The sequence below is a fragment of the Mustela erminea genome, chromosome 7, assembly GCF_009829155.1.
Source record: "Mustela erminea isolate mMusErm1 chromosome 7, mMusErm1.Pri, whole genome shotgun sequence".
NCBI lineage: Eukaryota > Metazoa > Chordata > Mammalia > Carnivora > Mustelidae > Mustela > Mustela erminea.
The window spans coordinates 112,651,258-112,671,397 of record NC_045620.1 but is presented as its reverse complement, the minus strand read 5'-3'; the positions used below and the strand labels follow the sequence as shown (position 1 = coordinate 112,671,397).

General features: G+C 42.6%; 1 protein-coding gene across 7 annotated transcripts in view; it reads right to left on the bottom strand.

Moving 5' to 3' along the window:
• Positions 1-20,140, bottom strand: part of RASGRP3 (RAS guanyl releasing protein 3) — a 107,565-nt gene that overhangs the window by 9,581 nt on the left and 77,844 nt on the right. For 6 of the 7 annotated variants that reach the window (XM_032352982.1, XM_032352978.1, XM_032352979.1 and 3 more), the window contains 4 exons: positions 15,769-15,846; positions 11,885-12,001; positions 7,848-7,963; positions 4,045-4,192 (listed from right to left, as the gene is read on the bottom strand). In XM_032352982.1, the coding sequence (XP_032208873.1) occupies positions 4,045-4,192; positions 7,848-7,963; positions 11,885-12,001; positions 15,769-15,846 (459 nt within the window). The remainder of the gene's footprint in view (positions 1-4,044; positions 4,193-7,847; positions 7,964-11,884; positions 12,002-15,768; positions 15,847-20,140) is intronic. The other variant, XM_032352981.1, reaches the window with a different exon arrangement.

Genomic DNA, 20,140 nt, shown 5'->3' with positions numbered 1-20,140 from the left:
GGGGGGGTGTTTGCCCAACTGATTCAGAGGATCGTCCTGTGGGTAGTGTGTTCGCCCTCCTGACACACCGTGTTCTTCCCCATGTCTCCCTCAGCATGGCACGTGGGTCCCCCAAACAGAAACATATAATATTGATGAATTCAGTGGGCTTACCCCAAGCTGGAAGAACTCCCATTTTTAACCTTTTAGTGGTTAGGTTAGGTGACTGATATCTATTTAATAAAATGATTTTGAAAGAAACAAGGCCGGTGGCCTACTAGGGCTGATGGCGGTGTCATTTACACGTGTGATAGGGGACCAATGCCCTGAGTGGGGTCATCACAACCCTCCCTGTAAGAAGAATGAAGAGTTGCCAGTGTGAAGTGACTTGAGGCATCAAGAAGACTGATCCTTACCCTCTGACCCGGAAATTCCACCAGTGGAAAGTGATTCCTTTGAGTCTTAAAAGTTATGGGGTCCTGGGACGCCTGGGTGGCTCAGTCGGTTAAGCCACTGCCTTCGGCTCGGGTCATGATCCCGGGGTCCTGAGATCGAGTCCCGCATTGGGGTCCTTGTTCTGCGGGAGCCTGCTTCTCTCTCTGCCTCTGCCTGCCACTCTGCCTGCCTGTGCTTTCTCTCTCACACAAATAAATAAATACAATCTTTAAAAAAAAAAGTTATCAGGTCCTTCAGAGTACATTATTAAGATGGAAATGTGTCCTGGGAAAGAAGGATTATTAAGACAACTAACTGGAAGCAAAGCCTCAGTAACTCAGTGACGGGAAGAGGTCAGGAGCAGTCTATACAGAAAAGGGAAGTGGCACTGGGGTAATCATAGCATGTCAGAGATTCAGGGATCTTCAACGTAATCTAGTTTGCTTCTCTCACATAAAAGGTGAGTGGGATGGTCCAGAACATTAAATAATCTGCAAGGTCCCACATCTGGGAAACTCTGCAGTGATAAGACACTGTTTCCTCACAGAGCCCTTGATGATAGAAATAACCATAATAATGATAGCTAACATATTGAACTTGGGTTGTGTGAGAGGCACAGTCTTAAGCTTTTTATGTGTACTCACTCGCTGAACACTACGTATGTATAGACCGGGCTCTAGAGAGGTGAAGCCACTTGGCAAGGTCTTGCTGCTAGTGAGCAGGGAACAAAGACTTGGGTCACAGGAGGGAAGGACAGGAAGCCACTGCTTCTGGGTGTTTTGTGTATGAGCAAAAGCCACCGATTTAGGACAAGGAAGGTTAAGATTTAAGAAGAATTCTAATATCCAGATAGGGCACAGTATTAGCATAGTTGCAGGAACTGCTAGAAAACACAGAATGAAGCCTGCGTCCTATCAGGAGGGACACTCCGGGCACTGCTTGCTAATGCTCCTCAATGACTAGGAGACAACACAAGGCAGGAAGAGGCTCTGGGTCAGTGTGCCAGCCATGACAGGAGACAGGGACCTCATGGAGATGGGCGTATAGGACTATTTCCTACAGTCCTTGATTTCAGAGCTCAGGTTGCTTTAGGATTTGGAGGGACTATGGTGTGAAGAGCACTGGACTGGGAGTCCAGTGCACATGAGTGTACACGACTCATGATCCTTCTGCTAATGCTCTCTGCAATTGTACAGAAGTCACTTACCTTCCCAGACCCCAAAATAAGGGAATTAGCAAAACTCGTTCAGTTTGGGAATTCTAATTCTAAGATACATATACTTCAAATCATGTTTGTTTTGCTGACCCCTAAAATGGAATTTATTTTAAAAGCAGGTGGTCCTGGCACAGAAAAATGATTCCTTGCCTTCACCCGCAATTCTTTCAGTGACACATCTAAACTTATAAATTCCTGTTGAAAATCAATGACTTTGTGTGTGTGTGTGTGTGTGTGTGTGTGCGCGCGTGTGTAAAGATTAAATTAAATCACATCCACGAAATTAAATATATTTTAAAGAATAAAAAGGGCTATTAAAACTTTAAATGACTTATTTTCAGTTAAACTCTAAAATTAATCATGGAATACTTTTAAAAGAGAAGTATTAACTCTGAGCATGCTTGATATCATTTAATTATCATAACAACATGGTAAGTTTTTTTTTTTTAAGATTTCTTTTATTTGAGAGAGAAGAGAGAGAGCACAAGCAGGGGGAGGCGCAGAGGGAGAGGGAGAAGCAGACTGTTTTCTAAGCAAGGAGCCTGACATGAGGCTCAGTCCCAGGACCCTGAGATCATGACCTGACCCAAAGGCAGATGCCCAACCTACTGAGACACCGAGGTGTTCTATGATATGGTAAGTTTAAACCTCCTTTCACAGATAGGAAAACAGAGACTCAAAGATGATCCGTAATTTGCTCAAGGACAAAAACTTAAAAAGGGCAGACTTGAGATTCAAAGTCAGGGTCCCAGACTCCAAGTCCAGAGCTTTCTACCTTATCACAGAAGCATCAAGAACATGATACCAGCAAACCTACTCTGATGAGTCAGGAAGGGGAGTGTGGAAACTCCTGGGAAAGATTCCTCGCTATTCCTTCTACAGAACCTGTGGCTCCATAGAAGGAAGAGATACCTAGAAGGACTGGAGGGCACGGATAAGACCTTGACCTTTGATAAGAGCCCACCAGCTCTCACACCATACCAAAGAGCAGATGTCTCAACCTGACTTTGGGTGGAGCTATGCCATGGCCTAACAGATTCCCTGGGCCCTGCTCTGCAGAAAAGCTTCACGTGGCCCTATCCCATGTTAGCATTTTTCACGTCAGATACAAACAAAAATTCCCATCAGAGGATAGAAACATGAAAAAGGGGACGTATTTGTTGTATGATAAAGTGGTCAGGCGATAAAATTCCAGTGGTTAAGCTGACAGAAATAGAATCTCTCCTTCTCTGGGGTGGGCAAAGACAGCTGGTTGAGCTGGCCTTGCCCCTTGACCACATCAGCTGCAGTGATCCCCTGGGGCCATCTTTGAGGTGACTACTACCTCTTATTTACCCATTCTTGGGGGGTGTGTGTGTGTGTGTGCCTGAACACAAACTCCTGTCCTTGGGCCCCTCAAAGCCAGTCCTTCCAGCCTAGGATGGGAAAAGTCTAATTTTTGCAGTAGTAGCTGTGAATTCAAATGGGTCACCAGTGGAACCTGATGGTTGAATGAAGCTAACACAACTGAGCTTTGGCATATGGATGAAGGAGCAATCATCATGCTGGGTGCTGGGCCACCTGCAGCTGGAGAACCACATTTTCATCTTCTAAACTTGGGTAACAATTCGACTTTCAGGGCCCATGACTCTTGATTCAATATCAGGGCCAACGCTGCGCTTAGCTGCTAAAGAATTATCAAATGTGGGGGAACAAAGTGTACAATCTTCATTCGTGCCATGGTATACGTAGAGCAAGGGATTTAGAGTCAAAACACCTGCATTTGAGTCCTGGCTCTGGTAATTACAGGCTGTATGATCCCTTATCCTTCCTCTCTGGACCCCTTTGTCTTGATAGGCAAATGGAAAAAATGAAGTATTCACCTCATGAGCTAGTTATGAGCATTAATTACACTAACATGCATGGAAGTACTTCATTACTGTCGAGTGCCAAATAAATGTTATTTATTATTATAACCATCTTCTCTCCAAAAAGTTTTTTTTTCCTTTTGAGTTATGAATCATTCAGCCATGCCATGATAGATTTCTAGTGACTGACAGCACATGAAACAAGAACTGGGAGGAACTGGCTAAGATAAATAATCCCCCTTAATTGCACCTACTATGAGTATTAACGATGAATGCCAAGGCTCATTGGGCAGAACCTTTCGTTGGCAGGGATTAACAAACTGCTCTCTTGAGTTAACAATCCTCGTCATCCCTTCCTGTCACCAGCCCAGCATTCCTAGAAAGAACACAATGAAACCTGCAGATTTTGCTTTTGTTTTTAACTTAATTTTTAATTTCAGGGAGCCATCATAGTTTACTTCTGATCTAAAGCAGACAATGAACTTGGTTGGGGTATCATCTTCCTATCTTCTCAGAATGACGCGCAAATAACTGCACACAAGAGAAAACAATAGAAAAGGGACTTACGAATCCTGCGCAGTGTTCGCAGAAGGTTGGCTTGAGATAGGTCATCTCCTGAAAATTGTGGACAAATCCAGGTCCCATTTTACAGTGTAATTGGGACTTAGCTCGCAGAAAGTAAGCCATCATTTCGTCTTTACTAATGAGGCCATCCCTGTGAAGAGAATCAGAGAAGGGAGGGATCTTTGAAGACCATGTTGTGAGGTGGCTGACACACTGTAATCACCCAACTCCCCAAACCTTTGTGGCCAAAAGCAGGTGGGCAGTGTTCTCCTTTCTGAAAGGAGAGGACCTCGAAGGACAGCTTTTGGTGCAAAGGCTTTCTTAGTAAAGAAAAGAGACGTAGGTGTATCCTGTGGTCCACAGCATAGAACTCTACTTCATTACCAAATGGAAGCTTCTAGAAGGAAATATCCTTTATCCCATCCTTTAGCAACAGGGTGTGCAAGAATCAGGCTGCTGGAGAAAGGCAGAAAACCGTAATAACTGGGCCCATCATTCTCAAATTCATTGAGCCTGACGTCATTTGGGCCACTGCTGTTGGGAATCTTTCTTTCATGTCTTACTGGCTTATGGACCATCTGTTAGAACGTTCTTTCAGATCTTCACATAGAACCTCTGGTTACACCCACCAGCACACAGCCAGACTTCTTGTTTATCAAGAAGATCAAATCCACTTGAAGCACGTGGTCTTCATACCACCTTCTCTCCATGTCTCCACATGCCGGAGCATGTGCCCTTCTGTGCCAATTCAGAATGCCTTTGGATCTCATCTGTCCTCTCTTGTGTCCTCCCGTCTCTGAGGAAGTCATGCTCCCCTACCCAACTCTGCAGTCTCCCAGGACACGGCTCCTTCCATGTTCCGCTCAGTCTCTTCACCCACTCTTTCCTCTGTGTACAAGTACACTCACTACTTCCCCATCTGGAAAATGTCTTTCTTTTTTTTTTATTATTTTATTTATTTTTTTTAAGATTTATTTATTTATTTGACAGAGAGAGATCACAAGTAGGAAGAGAGGCAGGCAGAGAGAGAGGAGGAAGCTGGCTCCCTGCTGAGCAGAGAGCCCGATGCGAGACTCGATCCCAGGACTTTGAGGCAAAGGCAGAGGCTTAACCCACTGAGCCACCCAGGCGCCCTGGAAAATGTCTTTCTTTAACCTTGCTTCCATCCCTGGCACCTGTCTTTTCTCTCTTCCTTTTCTTACTCCCAAAGTTTTCAGGAAGAATATTTTTTAGAGGGTTTTTTTCTTTTCCATTTCCTTCAATTACTTTCGGTCCAGATGACCAGGATTCTAACCCTATTGTTCTGTCGAAACTGTCACGGTGACATCCTCAGTGGCCTTTCCTCACTTCTTTTTTTTTTTTTAATTTTATTTTTTTAAAAGATTTTATTTATTTATTTGACAGAGAGAGAGAGAGAGAGAGAGCTACAGAGGGAACACAAGCTGGGGAGAGGGAGAAGGAGAAGCAGGCTTCCTGCCAAGCGGGGAGCCCGATGTAGGGCTGGATCCCAGGACCCTGGGATAATGACCCGAAGGCAGATGCTTAATGACTGAGCCACACAGGTGACCCTCTTTTTTTTTTTTTTTTTAAGATTCATTTATTTATTTATCTGACAGAAGGGAGAGAGAGAGAGAGCACATGCAAAAGCAGGGGGAGAAGTGAGGGAAAGGGAAAAGCAGTCTCCCTGCTGAGCAAGGAGCCCAACGTGGGGCTTGATCCCAGGATCCTGGGATTATGACCTGAGCTGGGGACAGACGCTTAACAGACTGAGCCACCCAGGTGCCCCCTTTTCTCAATCCTTGACGTTGTCGACCTTGACGTTGTCGACCTCCTGGCTGCGTGTGACATGCAGGCAGGTTTCTTTGCTTTTTGACACTTTCTCCTCCACGTACCCGTGTGATTCCACACAGCCCTGGTTTCTCTCCTGTCTCCCACGTTCCTCCTTCTCTGGCTTTCCTGTAGGATCCACTTCTTCCTTTCAGCTGAATGTGGGGGGAAGCGTCCCAAGCTGTAGTTCTCAGGCCCTGAGCTCATGTGCCTTTCAATTTTCCCATCAGAATTTGCTCACATGCCCAGGACTCCAGCTTGCATGGCTAAGCTGAAGACCTAGAAACCAATATTTCTGATAGCCACAGCTTGCTAGAATCTCCTCTGGAATGTTCTACCCCCCTCTCAACATCAACGTATCTCAGCTTACCTAACAAAAATCACGTAAGCTATGAATATTTCAAACTTTCATTTTTAGAAAAAAATAAAATTTATATATCTTTGCCAGGACAAGTGTCAGGTCTATCAAAGAAGAAACAAGAAAATGAAACAAGAAATGAAAAGTAGGAAGTGATTTTAAGTTCATGTCTTACCTACATGTCACGGATAGAAATGAACTAAGGGAAGTCGGTAGTTAGCAGGTAGTAACTTGAATTTTATTTTGTAAAAGAGGTTCATGTTTCTAATAATTTAATTTATCTTAAAATTATTCTTTGTCCTAGATATACAATAAAGATGAATTAAGGTTTTAAGATGTTATGATAAAATATCAAGGCTTTTCTTGGTGTATTGAATTACTTATAGATTTAGTTTTTAAAAAATTCTCACACCAACAAAAACATTAAAGAATTCTAAAGTGATATGATTTGGACATTTCATCAATATAAAATCTAGCACCTCATTATAGATGATTTTTAAACTAGGAACTAATCTCACAGAATCAAAAATGAAGCAGTCAAATTTCTAAGTCCAGTGTTTCTCTGATATATATATATATAAATATATATATATATATTCCTATTGTTTCATTTTCCACTGTTTTCTACTGAGCTAGATCTTAGCCTCTAAGATCATTTAATTTTCCAGGAATCATTTAAGGCTACAGAGAAATGTATGTTTACTTCATTTATCAAAACAACCTTGAGCTAGGAAAGAGAGAAACAAAGAAAGGGCACTTCTTGGCTATCTGTAGATATTACCTGCTCTTCTGAAGACTGTAAGTAATTTAAAATAATTTTAGTTATTTGGTGAGTTTTAGTCCTGCCCGCAGGTCCACTGATGCTGAGGACTCTACCAGCCTAGGTGTAACGATATTTCTCCTCTACACTCTTTTTTTTTAAGATTTTATTTATTTATTTGACAGACAGAGACCACAAGTAGGCAAAGAGACAGGCAGAGAGAAAGAGGTGGAAGCAATCTCCCCGCTGAGCAGAGAATCTGATGTGAGGCTCGATCCCAGGACCCTGGGATCGTGACCTGAGCCGAAAGCAGAGGCTTTAACCCACTGAGCCACCCAGGTGCCCCTCTCCTTCACACTTTTTGATGGAGTTTTGGGGGCTGATGAAAGAGCTAAGCAGAAGTAATGTGGGGATGGAGAATCATCTTCATTTGCAAATGGGCACTCGGACTGCACACTGATGGTATAGTCAGCCCTGTGATTTCGCCCAACCCATCATGTTTGTGGACACCAAGAAAAAAATCAGCGAAATATTAGACTTGTCTCATCAGTGCCCTAGGATTGAAGCTGTCCGAATGTACACTAAAGGTTCTCCTCGGACACTAATTTTCTGCTTCAGGACAGTTGCATTAAAATATAACAAAACGGGGGCACCTGGGTGGCTCAGTGTTAAAGCCTCTGCCTTTAGCTCGGGTCATGATCCCAGGGTCCTGGGATCGAGCCCCGCATCAGGCTCTCTGCTCGGCAGGGAGCCTGCTTCCTCCTCTCTCTCTCTGCCTGCCTCTCTGCCTACTTGTAAGCTCTGCCTGTCAAATAAATAAATAAAATCTTTAAAAAAATATATAACAAAACGAAAACTTACTGATCTTTGTCCAACACACAGAAGGAATCCAAAAAGGGAAAATTGGCAGCTATACTTTCAAAGTCCTCTTGGGAGATGTACCCATCGTGGTCGTGGTCATAGTTTCTAAACACGGACTGTAAAGGAAAAACAAATATTTATGGAAAAACTATTTATGAGGCTGGCTCTGAACTTGTCATTGGGAAAGCAGTGATAGCCAGCATATTGTTCTATCGACGAGCTCAGAATCCAGTGGGAGATAATGAAATTGAGAAGCCTTTATGATATAAAAAGATAAGTGCAATGGTGACGATAAAAATGGGGTGTCATGGGGCACCTGGGTGGCTCGATTGTTAAGCCTCTGCCTTTGGCTCAGGGCATGATCCAGGGGTCCTGGGGTGGAGCCCTGCATTGGGCACCCTGCTCGGCAGGAGCCCTGCTTCCCCCTCTATCACTCTTCCTACTTACGTTCCCTCTCTCACTGTCTCTGTCAAATAAATAAATAAAATCTTTAAAAACAAAAAATAGGGTGTCCTGGGGAGGAGTGGAGATGGGAGATTTTAAAAAGTTTCCTGAAGAAAGTAAGGCCTAACTGAGACCTCAGTTTTCGTAGGAGTTCAGCTTGGTGAATTCGCGAATGCCAATACCATGCCGATAAAAAATGAAGCTTTAAGGTGTTAAAGTATCCAAAAAAATTCAAGTATATTTTTAATGCAATTCCAATAGAATTCCAGCGGGAATTTATTTTAAATAAACAAACTGATTCCAAAGTTCAAACAGCAGTAAACATGTTGAGAATAGCCTAAAATTGTTTAAGATGAGAAGTAATGAGGGAAAAGGTGTCCTATCAGAAATCAAATAATCTACAAAGCTACATTAATCGAAACAACATGGTACTGTAACTTACTGCGGATAGCAGAGTCTGAAAATAGATCCATGTTTATAAAGGAATTTAGAATATCAAAAGAGTATCTTTTGAAATCCACAGGGAAATGAAAAATTACCCAATAATTGCTGTGGAGCTAAATGGCTAATAATCTTACAAAATCAATTGCCCCGAAACTAAATTCTAGATGCATTAAATATTTTAATGGAAAAAATAAAGCTATAGGGGTGCCTGAGTAGCTCAGTGGGTTAAGCCTCTGCCTTCAGCTCGGGTCATGATCTCAGGGCCCTGGGATCAAGCCCCGCATTGTGCTCTCTGATCAGCGGCAAGCCTGCTTCCCCCGCTCTCTCTGCCTGCTTCTCTGCCTACTTGTGATCTCTCTCTCTGTCAAATAAATAAATAAAATCCTTAAAAATAAGTAAAGCTATAAAAGTATGGTATGAAAGGTAAAAAGACAAAAATAATTTTTATGTTTTGTTATCTTTGAGTGGGAAAGGCCTCCTGACATCAAAGTCAGCAGCTCTAAGTAGAAACATTTTATTACATAAAATGCAAAATATCTGAATCAAAAAAGTCCAGCGGATAAATTTAAAGATAACTGACAGAGAAGATTATCTGCAATATACAAGAGAACAAAGACATAGAAAGGAAATCTGGAGATCAGAAAGTAAAAATACAAATGGCCAATACAGGGGCGCCTAGGTGGCTCAGTGGATTAAGCCGCTGCTTTCAGCTCAGGTCATGATCTCAGGGTCCTGGGATCGAGCCCCGTGTCGGACTCTCTGCTCGGCAGGGAGCCTGCTTCCCCCTCTGTCTCTGCCTGCCTCTCTGCCTACTTGTGATCTTGCTCTCTGTCAAATAAAAAATAAATAAAATCTTTTAAAAAAATGGCCAATACATTTGTGGAAATTGCTCAATTCTGCTTAATAATTATAGAAACGCAAGGAAAACTTTTTTTTTTAACCTTTCAGATAGGAAATGTTAAGATCATTGATAATTTCCTATGGTTTGAGAAAATAGGCACTCTCATATTAGTTGATGAAGTCAATAGCCACAGTCATTCTGGAGGACAGTCTGCTTACTCTCTGACCCAGCAGTTCCACTTAGGGGACTCTGTTCTAGGCAAATAGGTGAACAATGTTACTCAGAGGCATAAGGGGGCGTGTGTGTTTATGGGGGGATTAAGTCATACAAGATAATTTACAAATTATCAGTGTTTATCCCCAGAGAGCAGAATTCCCAAGGTCTGAAAGCAAAACTTGGATTCTCTCCATTTTATGAAAAGTTTGCGTATTTACAATGATTCTGACTTTCTTTAGAAAAATAAAAGGAGTGTTCCAATGCCCTCTGTTAAATTGGGTTTTCAAAAAGGTATGTTACGCTCTCCCCAGAAACCCATCTATGCAAGCAGGTAATGATGAGTCTTTCTCCCTTTCCTGGTGGTTTCTGTCTATTCTATTTTATCCATGGCGCTCAATGTTGCAAGCTCCTTCAGGAGTATTTTGGGAGATGGGCAAGGTATAAATGAACAAATTACTTAATTAAAAATATGACCGTTCAGCACCTATTGTAAGTTGATTTACAGATAACTGAATTGTGCAAAATCCTAAAGCATTACCTTTTTTGTAAGTCCCAATATCTGTATTTATCTACAATCAAAATTGCTTAAAACTGACCATTGTGCTGTGCCTTCTATTAATAGGTAACATCCATATTTCTGTTGAAAATACACTCTTTTTGTGGAATAAAATTGAGTTTCCAAATTTCATGATAAAACGCAGTCTTTCATTTGATTGAGCTGAAAGTAGGCAACTTATCCAAACTGGGCCAACCTTCTCCCCTAGGAAATTGGAATTGGAGAGAAAATAGGAGAGATGGCATCAGGGTGGAGAGCGGGAGGGAGAGAGAGTGAAACAGACTCCCACATGGGACACAAAAAGTCTTTCAGCAGGTACTGGAATGAGCATTCAGAGAAAAGAGTGGGAAAGAGAATCATTCTGTCTTTCGCTTCCTGGCTCCGGACCTTCCTGAGCTGCCACTCTGTCCTCCCTGGATCCTGCCCCATACCCCCGCCCCCTTCCTTGGCTCCAGGTTGGGTCTGTGACCACAACACCAACACATGGCCTCCTCCACTGGACCTTAAGCGGCTGAACACCTTCCCCCGTCCTTTCTGACCTTTCCTTGCTGCCTCACATGCTCCACAGAACTTTTCTTTCAATGCACTGTAATTCCCTGGATGATCCAAGATGTAGAACATTCTTTCTTTTCCTTTAAACACCCATCCCCAGCAAAAAAGTTCATTTTATCCCAAGACGCAATCCTATTGCATCATACCCACCCATTAAAGCTGATATTTAATCAGGGGTCATAGTTTTTAGGGCCAGGTTTGTTTCCATTTTCCCCACACTGGCACTCCTACCCTTTCTGTCTTCCTTCCTTCTTTCTTTCCTTCCTTCTTTTAAGATTTTATTTATTTATTTTAAGAGAGAGAGAGTATGCACATGTTCAGGGTGGGGGGAGGGGCAGAGGGAAAGGGAGAAGCAGACTCCCCGCTAAGCAGGGAGCCTGAAGAGGGGTTTGATCCCAGGACCCCAGGGATCCTGACCTGAGCTGAAAGCAGACGCTTAACTGACTGAGCCACACAGGCACCCCTCTACTCTTATTTCTATGTAGAAAACTCTGATGGAGACTCTCCCATCATTAAGTGATGTTTCTGACCTAGATGTCATTGTGCTGCTGTGTCACAGACCCCCAATACATACAGCAAAAGAAACTATGCAACCTACAGGATCTTTTCCTACCCTCAGATAATCAATTTCTTGGGCATTTTATTGTGACCCATGTAGATTTTTCATGAGTAGATTCTAATCCCCAAACAGCCCTTTGAGTAGCAGGGGCAATAGTGGGGGCGTCAAATGCCACTGAAAGAGAGTTGGGAGTAGCTGAGGGTATTCCGGCAAATAAGAACATGAGGACAAGAAGGGGAGAGGGGGCCTTTCTGGGATGCTCTCCCCCAGAGGCCAATGCCAAGTACAGAGAGTGTCTGCTAAATTGCTCCTACCTGCCAGAGGCCTGTTTTCATTGACTTCAGTTGATTCTTGGCAATGGTAGAGTATTCTGGAAAGAGAAAGGGGCCTTCTAGTGCTCAATCTCCACTCTCTCAACCACTTACCTCAACTAACTTCCTTATGTGCTTATTGATGACTGTGGGGTCTGGCTTCGGCATCACTCCTGATGCCCATTCCAAGGGCACCACAGGCTTCGTGGGTGTCGTAGGGGAGGTAGGCTGCTGACAGAGAAAACACATTTTTTTAACTTTATCTGAGACTTTGAACAATTAGGGGGCACTGAGAAAGACATGCACCTTCTATATTAAAAATATCAGCAAAAACATATATGCAACACTTAAATGTTCTGAAAGCAAACATCTTCTATCAATGGAATCTAATCTGTGACTACATACACGTGTGGATACTGTATTTTGTTGAGCAATAGCCTAGATTCCATTATTCTAAATGGAAAAAAAAGATGTTGCTCTCCCAGCCCACTCAAAAATTCTATTCATGTTCCCCAAATATTACTAAAACAGCTTTGAAACTTATTTAATACTCCAAACAGATTTTTGTATAATATAAAATATATAAAACACCAGTTGTCTAATTCTTTAATAACTGGATGGCTGATAAATTAGTAGATGTGTGCAGTAAATGGGCCCATGAAAATGGTCAAGTTTATGTCCTCAAGCCGGCATCTTTCTCAATACGCTTAATCCCTTCTCATTGTTTGGCTAATTAGGTTTTTCTAGCCTCTTTGGTGGATTTTCCTTCTCTATGTTTTTCCACGTTCTTTCAACACATTTTCACTAAATAATGTGGAGGAGATGGTGGTGATAATGTATTACATGTTTACACAACACAAAGGAAAATACAATCCCCTCAAGAGACTAGCCAAGAGTGCTGTGCACTTAATTCCTCTCCCTGGGACTGTCATACAATGTAAATATCTTTGCTGGTGCATGCATGAAAACTGTATTAGAAGGTTTTGATACTGAATTGGGCATAAATATGTTTGCAAGAGGAATTAAGGAGTATCTATACTGGATTTAAGCCCCTCACAATGTTGTGAGATGAGAGAGCAGGACCAAAATCTACCTGCTGCCTGGATGTGATCACCAAAACATAGACTCACTCCCACACATATCATACATACCCTGGCTCCTTCTTTCAAGCTTTTTATTTTGTTCATCTGATGAAGGATAAACCCATGGTTCCCAAACTGTATAACAAGATGCCTCATTGGGAACATGGCAGTGGACTCATATGGGGGTACCAAAAGATATTTCAAACTTCCAAGGGAAATAAAGCAATACTCCATATTTGACAGATACCATGTGAACTACCATCTTAAAGTAGTTCACAATTCCCCCATTAGATCCTGTTACATTTCTTCCAATATTATCATATCTTTCCAAAACAAAAAATCAGTGTGGAACAAGGAGAAAGGTGGCAGTATTCAACCTGATTCTAAGATTTAAGAAATTGTTCCATGCCCAACAGGCACACCCATCCATTTGTAAGTAATTGTGGTTATTTAAGAATGAAATTAAAATATTATTTTTATTTCAACATGTGTTATTTTTTCAAGTGGGTTCTACATCATTAGAACATTAATATATATTAAATTGTTTGGCCCTAACTATCCTAAAAGTGGAATTGTGAGGTATTTCTTTTGATCTAGAGGTAGTCTGAAGAAACTGAGACACAAAGTAAAACACAAAGAACTAGTGAGACAAGAAGGGAGCGCTGTGCAGAGCAAAGGTTCAGAGGGGGACTATGCAAGGTCCACCAGCATTAACCATAAGCACACCGAGTTACAGGCTCCCGGTACTATCATCCTGACAGGAGCTTGTTCTCTAGTGTCAGCATATGTCAAACCTAAACACAAAACAGGAGGACAAGAGATGGAAAAGAATTGGGGAAATGTGTTCCCATAGATTCAGAGGCTTTTAGTCGTTGGAAGGGGCTTTGAAAGCTTCTGCTTTTATAAAAGATAAAAAAGACTACATTGGATGGAAATGTCTCCTACAATTGGCAAAAATTCATCCTGAAAATAAACTAAAACAAATCTAAAGAGCACAAATCAGGCAAGTATGCTAACATGGTCATTCCTACCATGTTCCTGATACAAGAGGTGGCAGGAAAATGATGGGCAGCATCCTGTGGCAGAAAAAGCACAGAAGGGGTGCCTGGGTGACTCAGATGGTTAGGTGTCTGCCTTTGGCCCAGGTCATGATCTCAGGGTCCTGGGATCGAGCCCTGCATGGGGCTCTCTACTCAGCGGGAAGCTTGCTTCCCCCCTCTCTCTGCCTGCCTCTGACTATTTTTAATCTCCCTCTCTCTCTGTCAAATAAATAAATAAAAATCTTAAAAAAAAAAAAAAAGAAAACGAAAAAAGCACAGGAGTTGAAGACAGACAGGCCTGACACCACCTCCCACTTCTTCCACATACAGGCTGTGTGCTCCATGTGAGACACCTGTCCTTATCAGACTCCACTTCCTTAAGAGTTAATGAGATACAGAAGCCCCAGCAGGTGCTCAACAACCAATGGGTAGCAATTAAGGTGCCTGCTTATAGGTAGAGGAAGGGTTGAGGAGGTGGAAATGCCATGTGCACGTGTAACAGCTTGCCACACTGAAATCAGCATCCTCCCATCAAAGCCAAGGAATGAGAAAAGAGCTCATGAATTCCTTTTTTCTAATAACTTTGCCTTTCTCTCCAGCTCTTAGGCGTGCTAACTTTGCAGAGTCTAGCCCTCATTCTTCCCTTTGGCCTGTATCTGGCCACATGGATCTGTTCTTCAGTGTCCCCAGGAGATGAGCCTCTGGGGACTGGTGGGGAGGTGAACATGCTGATGGAAACACCACACTCATGATCATAAGAACAGATGCTACCAGGTCAACCGACTCAAGCTCAAGTGCGTAACCTCCCAGCACCTCACAGTCATTCTGCCTCTTTTGGGCTGATGCTTCAGAATCAGAATAGAGGGTCACACTTAAGGTCCACATCTCTGGCAACATGCCACAGAACTCAACAGGTAAGGAGGTAAGGCATGAAGCCTTTATCAGAAACCTGATGTCAGGATAGGAGTCTAAAAAGCCAACATAGAGACAGTTTTTCCTTCAACATGTGAACCTCATCCTCACTGTAAATTTCAAATTCGCCCAGGTATTTTTTATTAGCACAAAACATATCTAAGACACAGACAACTGTTTCAGTTTGCTGCATAAAATACTCGATAAAACTAATGGCCAGTGTACTTTTGGTAGTACAATTTCCCCAATCTCAGCATAGAATGTTTCTTTACTAAGAGTCAGCGATCCAATGTGATACTGAAATTCTGAGCTGAGTCGATCATTAGCAGGGAAATTTGTGAATTATGATTAGGGTCTTCAAAATTTATTATACTTAATTTCATACTGAATGGGTTTTATATTGGAGAGTCTAAATGCTGTTTAACATTAAGATGAGTTCTCATGGGACGCCTGGGTGGCTCAGTTGGTTGAGCGGCTGCCTTTGGCTCAGGTCATGGTCCCAGCCTCCTGGGATCGAGTCCCGCATCGGGCTCCTTGCTTGGCAGGGAGCCTGCTTCTCCCTCTGCCTCTGCCTACCATTCTGTCTGCCTGTGCTCGCTCTCTCTCTGACAAATAAATAAAATCTTTAAAAACAAACAAACAAACAAACAAAAAACATTAAGATGAGTTCTTGTTTTGTTGGGAGGAGGGCCTATGTGTACACAAATTCTCAGATGGGACACAACACATAGAAGATAAACAATGAAATGGAATAATTGGGAATAATGTTCTTCTTTATTAGCCTCTGATATGAAGAAATAATCTCAAACTGTCAGAGCTCAGCTCTTCTACAGGCAAAATGGAATAATACGGATTTTTTAAATTATTCAGTCTTCAGATCACAAAGCATCACTGGAACAGGCATCATGATATATGACAAACAACAGTATTTGACCCTGATCCTTAGAGAGAAAACACCACCTACCGATTTAGAATTTCTAGGCTCCAGCACCAGTGACAGCTTGTAAATATCGTCTTCTGTGTGGTAGAGGTCCAGAGAAAGCTACAACAAATTAGAAGGGATAAATAATGATGTTGGATCATATTTACTTATTTATTTACATTGCTGAAATATTTTTCAAACTCAATGTGTAACCTCAGTGTCTAATAATTTGAGAGAATGCAGAACATTAAAAAGAGAGCAATTGGAGGTGGAACATGAACTTTTAAAAAGAAATAGTGAAACTTAGTATGGCCATCAGCCATACTATGAGTTATGTCAGATGTGCTTACATCAACAAAAGGCAATGCGCTCAATGCAATAGGGATTGTTCAGAGAGGTGACAAATATAGCAGAGAGAGAGGTTCTGGAGTCCAGTGGGTCTGAGTTCAAGTGCAGAGTCTGCCACTGCTTAGCCCTGTCACCTTGAACCAGTTATATCTTCTCTGATACTCAGTTTCCACATCTGTAAAATGGAAATTATCTTTAAAGTCCCTACCGAATTGCATTTTGATCAGGATCAAATGGAATACCTCATGGGAAGTACTACACAGGGGCCTCGGTACACAGTGAAATGTCAAGAAAGTTTATTTGGTATTGCCGTATCTTCTCATTTGTCAGAAGAAGCCAGAAATCTGAAGTTTTATATGAAATACTCAATTTTTAAATATTAGCAACTAATTTTAAAAAAATTTAAGATTCCATGTCGGCCAAATAAAACCCATCTGCCATGGGCAGTTGCCCACCATTTTGTAAATTCCATAGTGGAAAACTCTACTGGCCTCTAAGCCTCAAGAAAACAGCACATTTGTCTTTTCTGCCTCTGTAACCCCACCCATGGCTTGCTGCCTTGCATTGTGAATGCTACATAAACAGAAAGAAAATCAAGTGACTTCTTTCTTCCAAATTCTTTGTTACCAGGAGTTATTCTGGACTTCGATGAACCTGTTCCTGTCCTCCTAATTAGGTCTCTAGTGACTGGCACTGACATCTGCTGGAGAAGGGATGACAAGAGTGCTAGTACATCTGTCCAGAAACCCAAATAACCACATGCTATGCAGGGGAGAGGCTCTTTCAAAAGACACAGAACATCCTTGAGCATTTTCTTCTTTTTTTTTTTTCATTTATTTATTTTCAGCATAACTATCACTTTTTCACCACACCCAGTGCTCCATGCAATACGTGCCCTCTATAATACCCACCACCTGGTACCCCGAGAATTTTCATATAGCACATGGACAGATACCAGATCCAATAATGGAAATATCTTCTCCAAACCTTTGCTCTCTATTAGTGGTATTGTGAACCTGGGCAAGTCATTAACCTTCCTGGGGCTCAATCTCCCAGTCTATAAAATGGGAAGCATAAATAATAGGTCCCTCCTAGAACTGATGTGAAGATTAAATGAGCTAATGCGTAACCAGTGGGGTTTGTTTAGTGGGCCGTGCTGATAGGTTTCCAGCCAAATGTCACTGCACGCATCAGTGAATGTGAAGCTGCCCCCTGGGTTACTCCTGCCAGCTCTCTGCTTCCCCAGCCATGATCCTACCTCCGTGCATTCTCTCATCTCCTCTGGGTTTTATGTCCTGCGTAGAGTAACCTGTTGTACTTCCTATATGCCTGTATTTTATAATTATAGGCAGTGGTATTTCAGGAATGTTTGCTTGTGTCTAACATATTTTGAGTCTCACTGTTTTTGAAATATGTCCTGAGTCACTGTTTCCGTTTGCTGCATTTACATCAAAGTCTATCAGCAAAGATGGTTGTGGATTTACTCTGTACATTAAGACCACATTGCCTTGATTAGAGAATTATAAAATAAAACACACTTGGTCATCAAACTATCACCATTCACCATTTTTGCAATTCTTCTTCTTCTTTTTTTTGGAAACTGTAAAAATACAGGGGGCTTTCCAGATATTTGCATATACTCAGAATGGTAAAAGTAACTGATAGATCTAAAAATACTATGAAAAGAATCAGACGATTTCATATGCCATGAAGCAAGAAGCATTGCTTTTAAAGCTTCTGGTTCCAGGACTGGGAGGGATGACAGTGGAAGATGCTTTCTCTAGATCGTCCCTGAAAAGGGGAACAATTCAAATCCCAACAGTGTAGTGCTGGGGTCCTAGTTCCTTCACGTGCTGGGTACTTTTCAGGGGATAAGTTTACAATGATAAAAATGGCATCACAGTATCTGACTCATAGATTTGGTTCTGTAATTAACTCCTTCTCTGAACACCCATGAAGAGGGAGAGAGAGACTATTTAATTTTTTTTTAATTTTAAGGATTTTATTTATTTATTTCACAGAGATCACAAGTAGGCAGAGAGGCAGGCAGAGAGAGAGCAGGAGGAAGCAGGCTCCCTGCTGAGCAGAGAGCTTGATGTGGGCCTCGATCCCAGGACCCTGAGATCATGACCTGAGCCGAATGCAGAGGCTTTAACCCACTGAGCCACCCAGGTGTCCCTAGGCTACTTAAATTTTTACAGATGCAAAATAAAATAAATGTCAGCAATGTTTCCACATTACGGAGTAAGAGTCCATGGTTGCGGAGAGGAGGAGTGCCCCCACCACTCCATAGAGGGATTCGGAAGTTTGCCATTTGCAAGCTTCTTGTCCTTCAGAAGTCTGCTTGTTTCTTTGTAAAACACAAAGGGTTAGGGGTTGAGGTTACAGGCTCCGGTCTGCAGAGGGTAGCTCCTAGGGTGTCTGTGAGAACCTACCAAGGAGAAGTTCGTGGAAGCACTGTGAAAATGCAATCAATTTTTACAGGAAGTTCGCACACTGCTGTGCAGCTCCCTGCCTGGGGCAAACACTCAGTAGTTCTGGATCCATTGAAGAGTCCTAATTTGCTGTTCTCCAGGGCTTTCTATTGTGAATTGTCTTCCTCACCTAGGGCCGTGTTTAGAAGCAAACAATCACTCTGGGCAAAAACCTGACCCAGAGTCTTGGGGCTTCCCCAGGCCTTTGCATGCATTTGGGTAGCTTCCGTCAATCAAACGGTTCTAATCCCAACACATGTGTGCTCCGTGAAATGCCCCCTGGGGTCCAGGGAACCCCTGACGGGAGTCTCCTCTATCCCCATTGAAGAGATTCATCCGTCGGTGGCAGGAAGAAGGAATGCGTGTTCCTGTGCCCTGAACCTTCTCCTCGGTGGTGGGGAGGACAGAGGGATGTGGGCTCTTAAGCAGGACCTGGCTTGCTGATGGGTGCTCAGAGGGGGAGCTGGGCTATTGAGGGAACCACGGGGCTGGAACCACAGAATCAGACTGACACCGGCTGCCTTAGTCTCCAGGCTCCCCCCGTGCTTATATCCAGAATCACAGAAGTTTAGAGCTGGAAGAGATCTCATAAAGGAGCACGGAACCCTTTATGAAAAGTCCAAAGTCAAGACCAAACGAAGTAACTGCACACCCAGAGCTAAAAAGCTAAGTCTCCCACCGGGGATCCTTGCCCCGGCAGTACACTAACAACACTGCTCTTCCTAAACATGGGGCTTGGTGGCTCCTATATACTCCTTTAATGGCCGAGAGAGAGTGAGAGAGAGAGACTGAGTTGGCATCCTCTTTCTTTTTTCTTTCCTTCCCAGAAAAAAAAAAAAAAAAATGTTTTCTTCATCCTTATTTCTGGAGTTCAAATTTTCCATTTGTACCTGAAAAATTTCATTCAAAATCCTTTGATACCTCCCAAATAGCTGTCATTAGGGTGCTTGCTGCATTCGTGACCCAAAATGTATTCCCCTTCTCCATCACTGTCTTTTTTTTTTTTTTTTAAAGATTTTATTTATTAGCTTGAGAGAGAGAGAGAGCTTGTGTGAGAGAGAGCATGAGAGAGGAGAGGGTTAGAGGGAGAAGCAGACTCCCCGCTGAGCAGGGAGCCCCATGTGGGATTCAATCCTGGGACTCCAGAATCATGACCTGAGCTGAAGGTAGCCACTTAACAGACTAAGCACCCAGGCACCTCCTTCCATCACTATCTTTTGTGTAGATGAGAAAATGCATGGGCACCTGTTCGATGATGCTCTCACAGAGCCGCCTGGACACAGACATGGGGAACTCAGGCCAGTCTGCAGACATCACCTGGGTCTGTGGGTTTGCAGTCCGACTGGGGCTGCAACTCTGGTCACTTATTCATGGAAACAGATTTACATGGCAAATGATTAATAAATGCAGGTGCCTGGTCTATTGTGAGGGTTTTTTTCCCCCAATGGCAAACGTCTGCGTGTTTACTGTTTGTCATACAGACTCAGCCCCAGGAGGTTCATGTTTCTGTGTGTCGCCCACTTCTGCTTTATACTAAGGTACACCTGGCTTTACGACGTGCATTTAGGGGGTTCTGTTCTTTGGTAAACAAT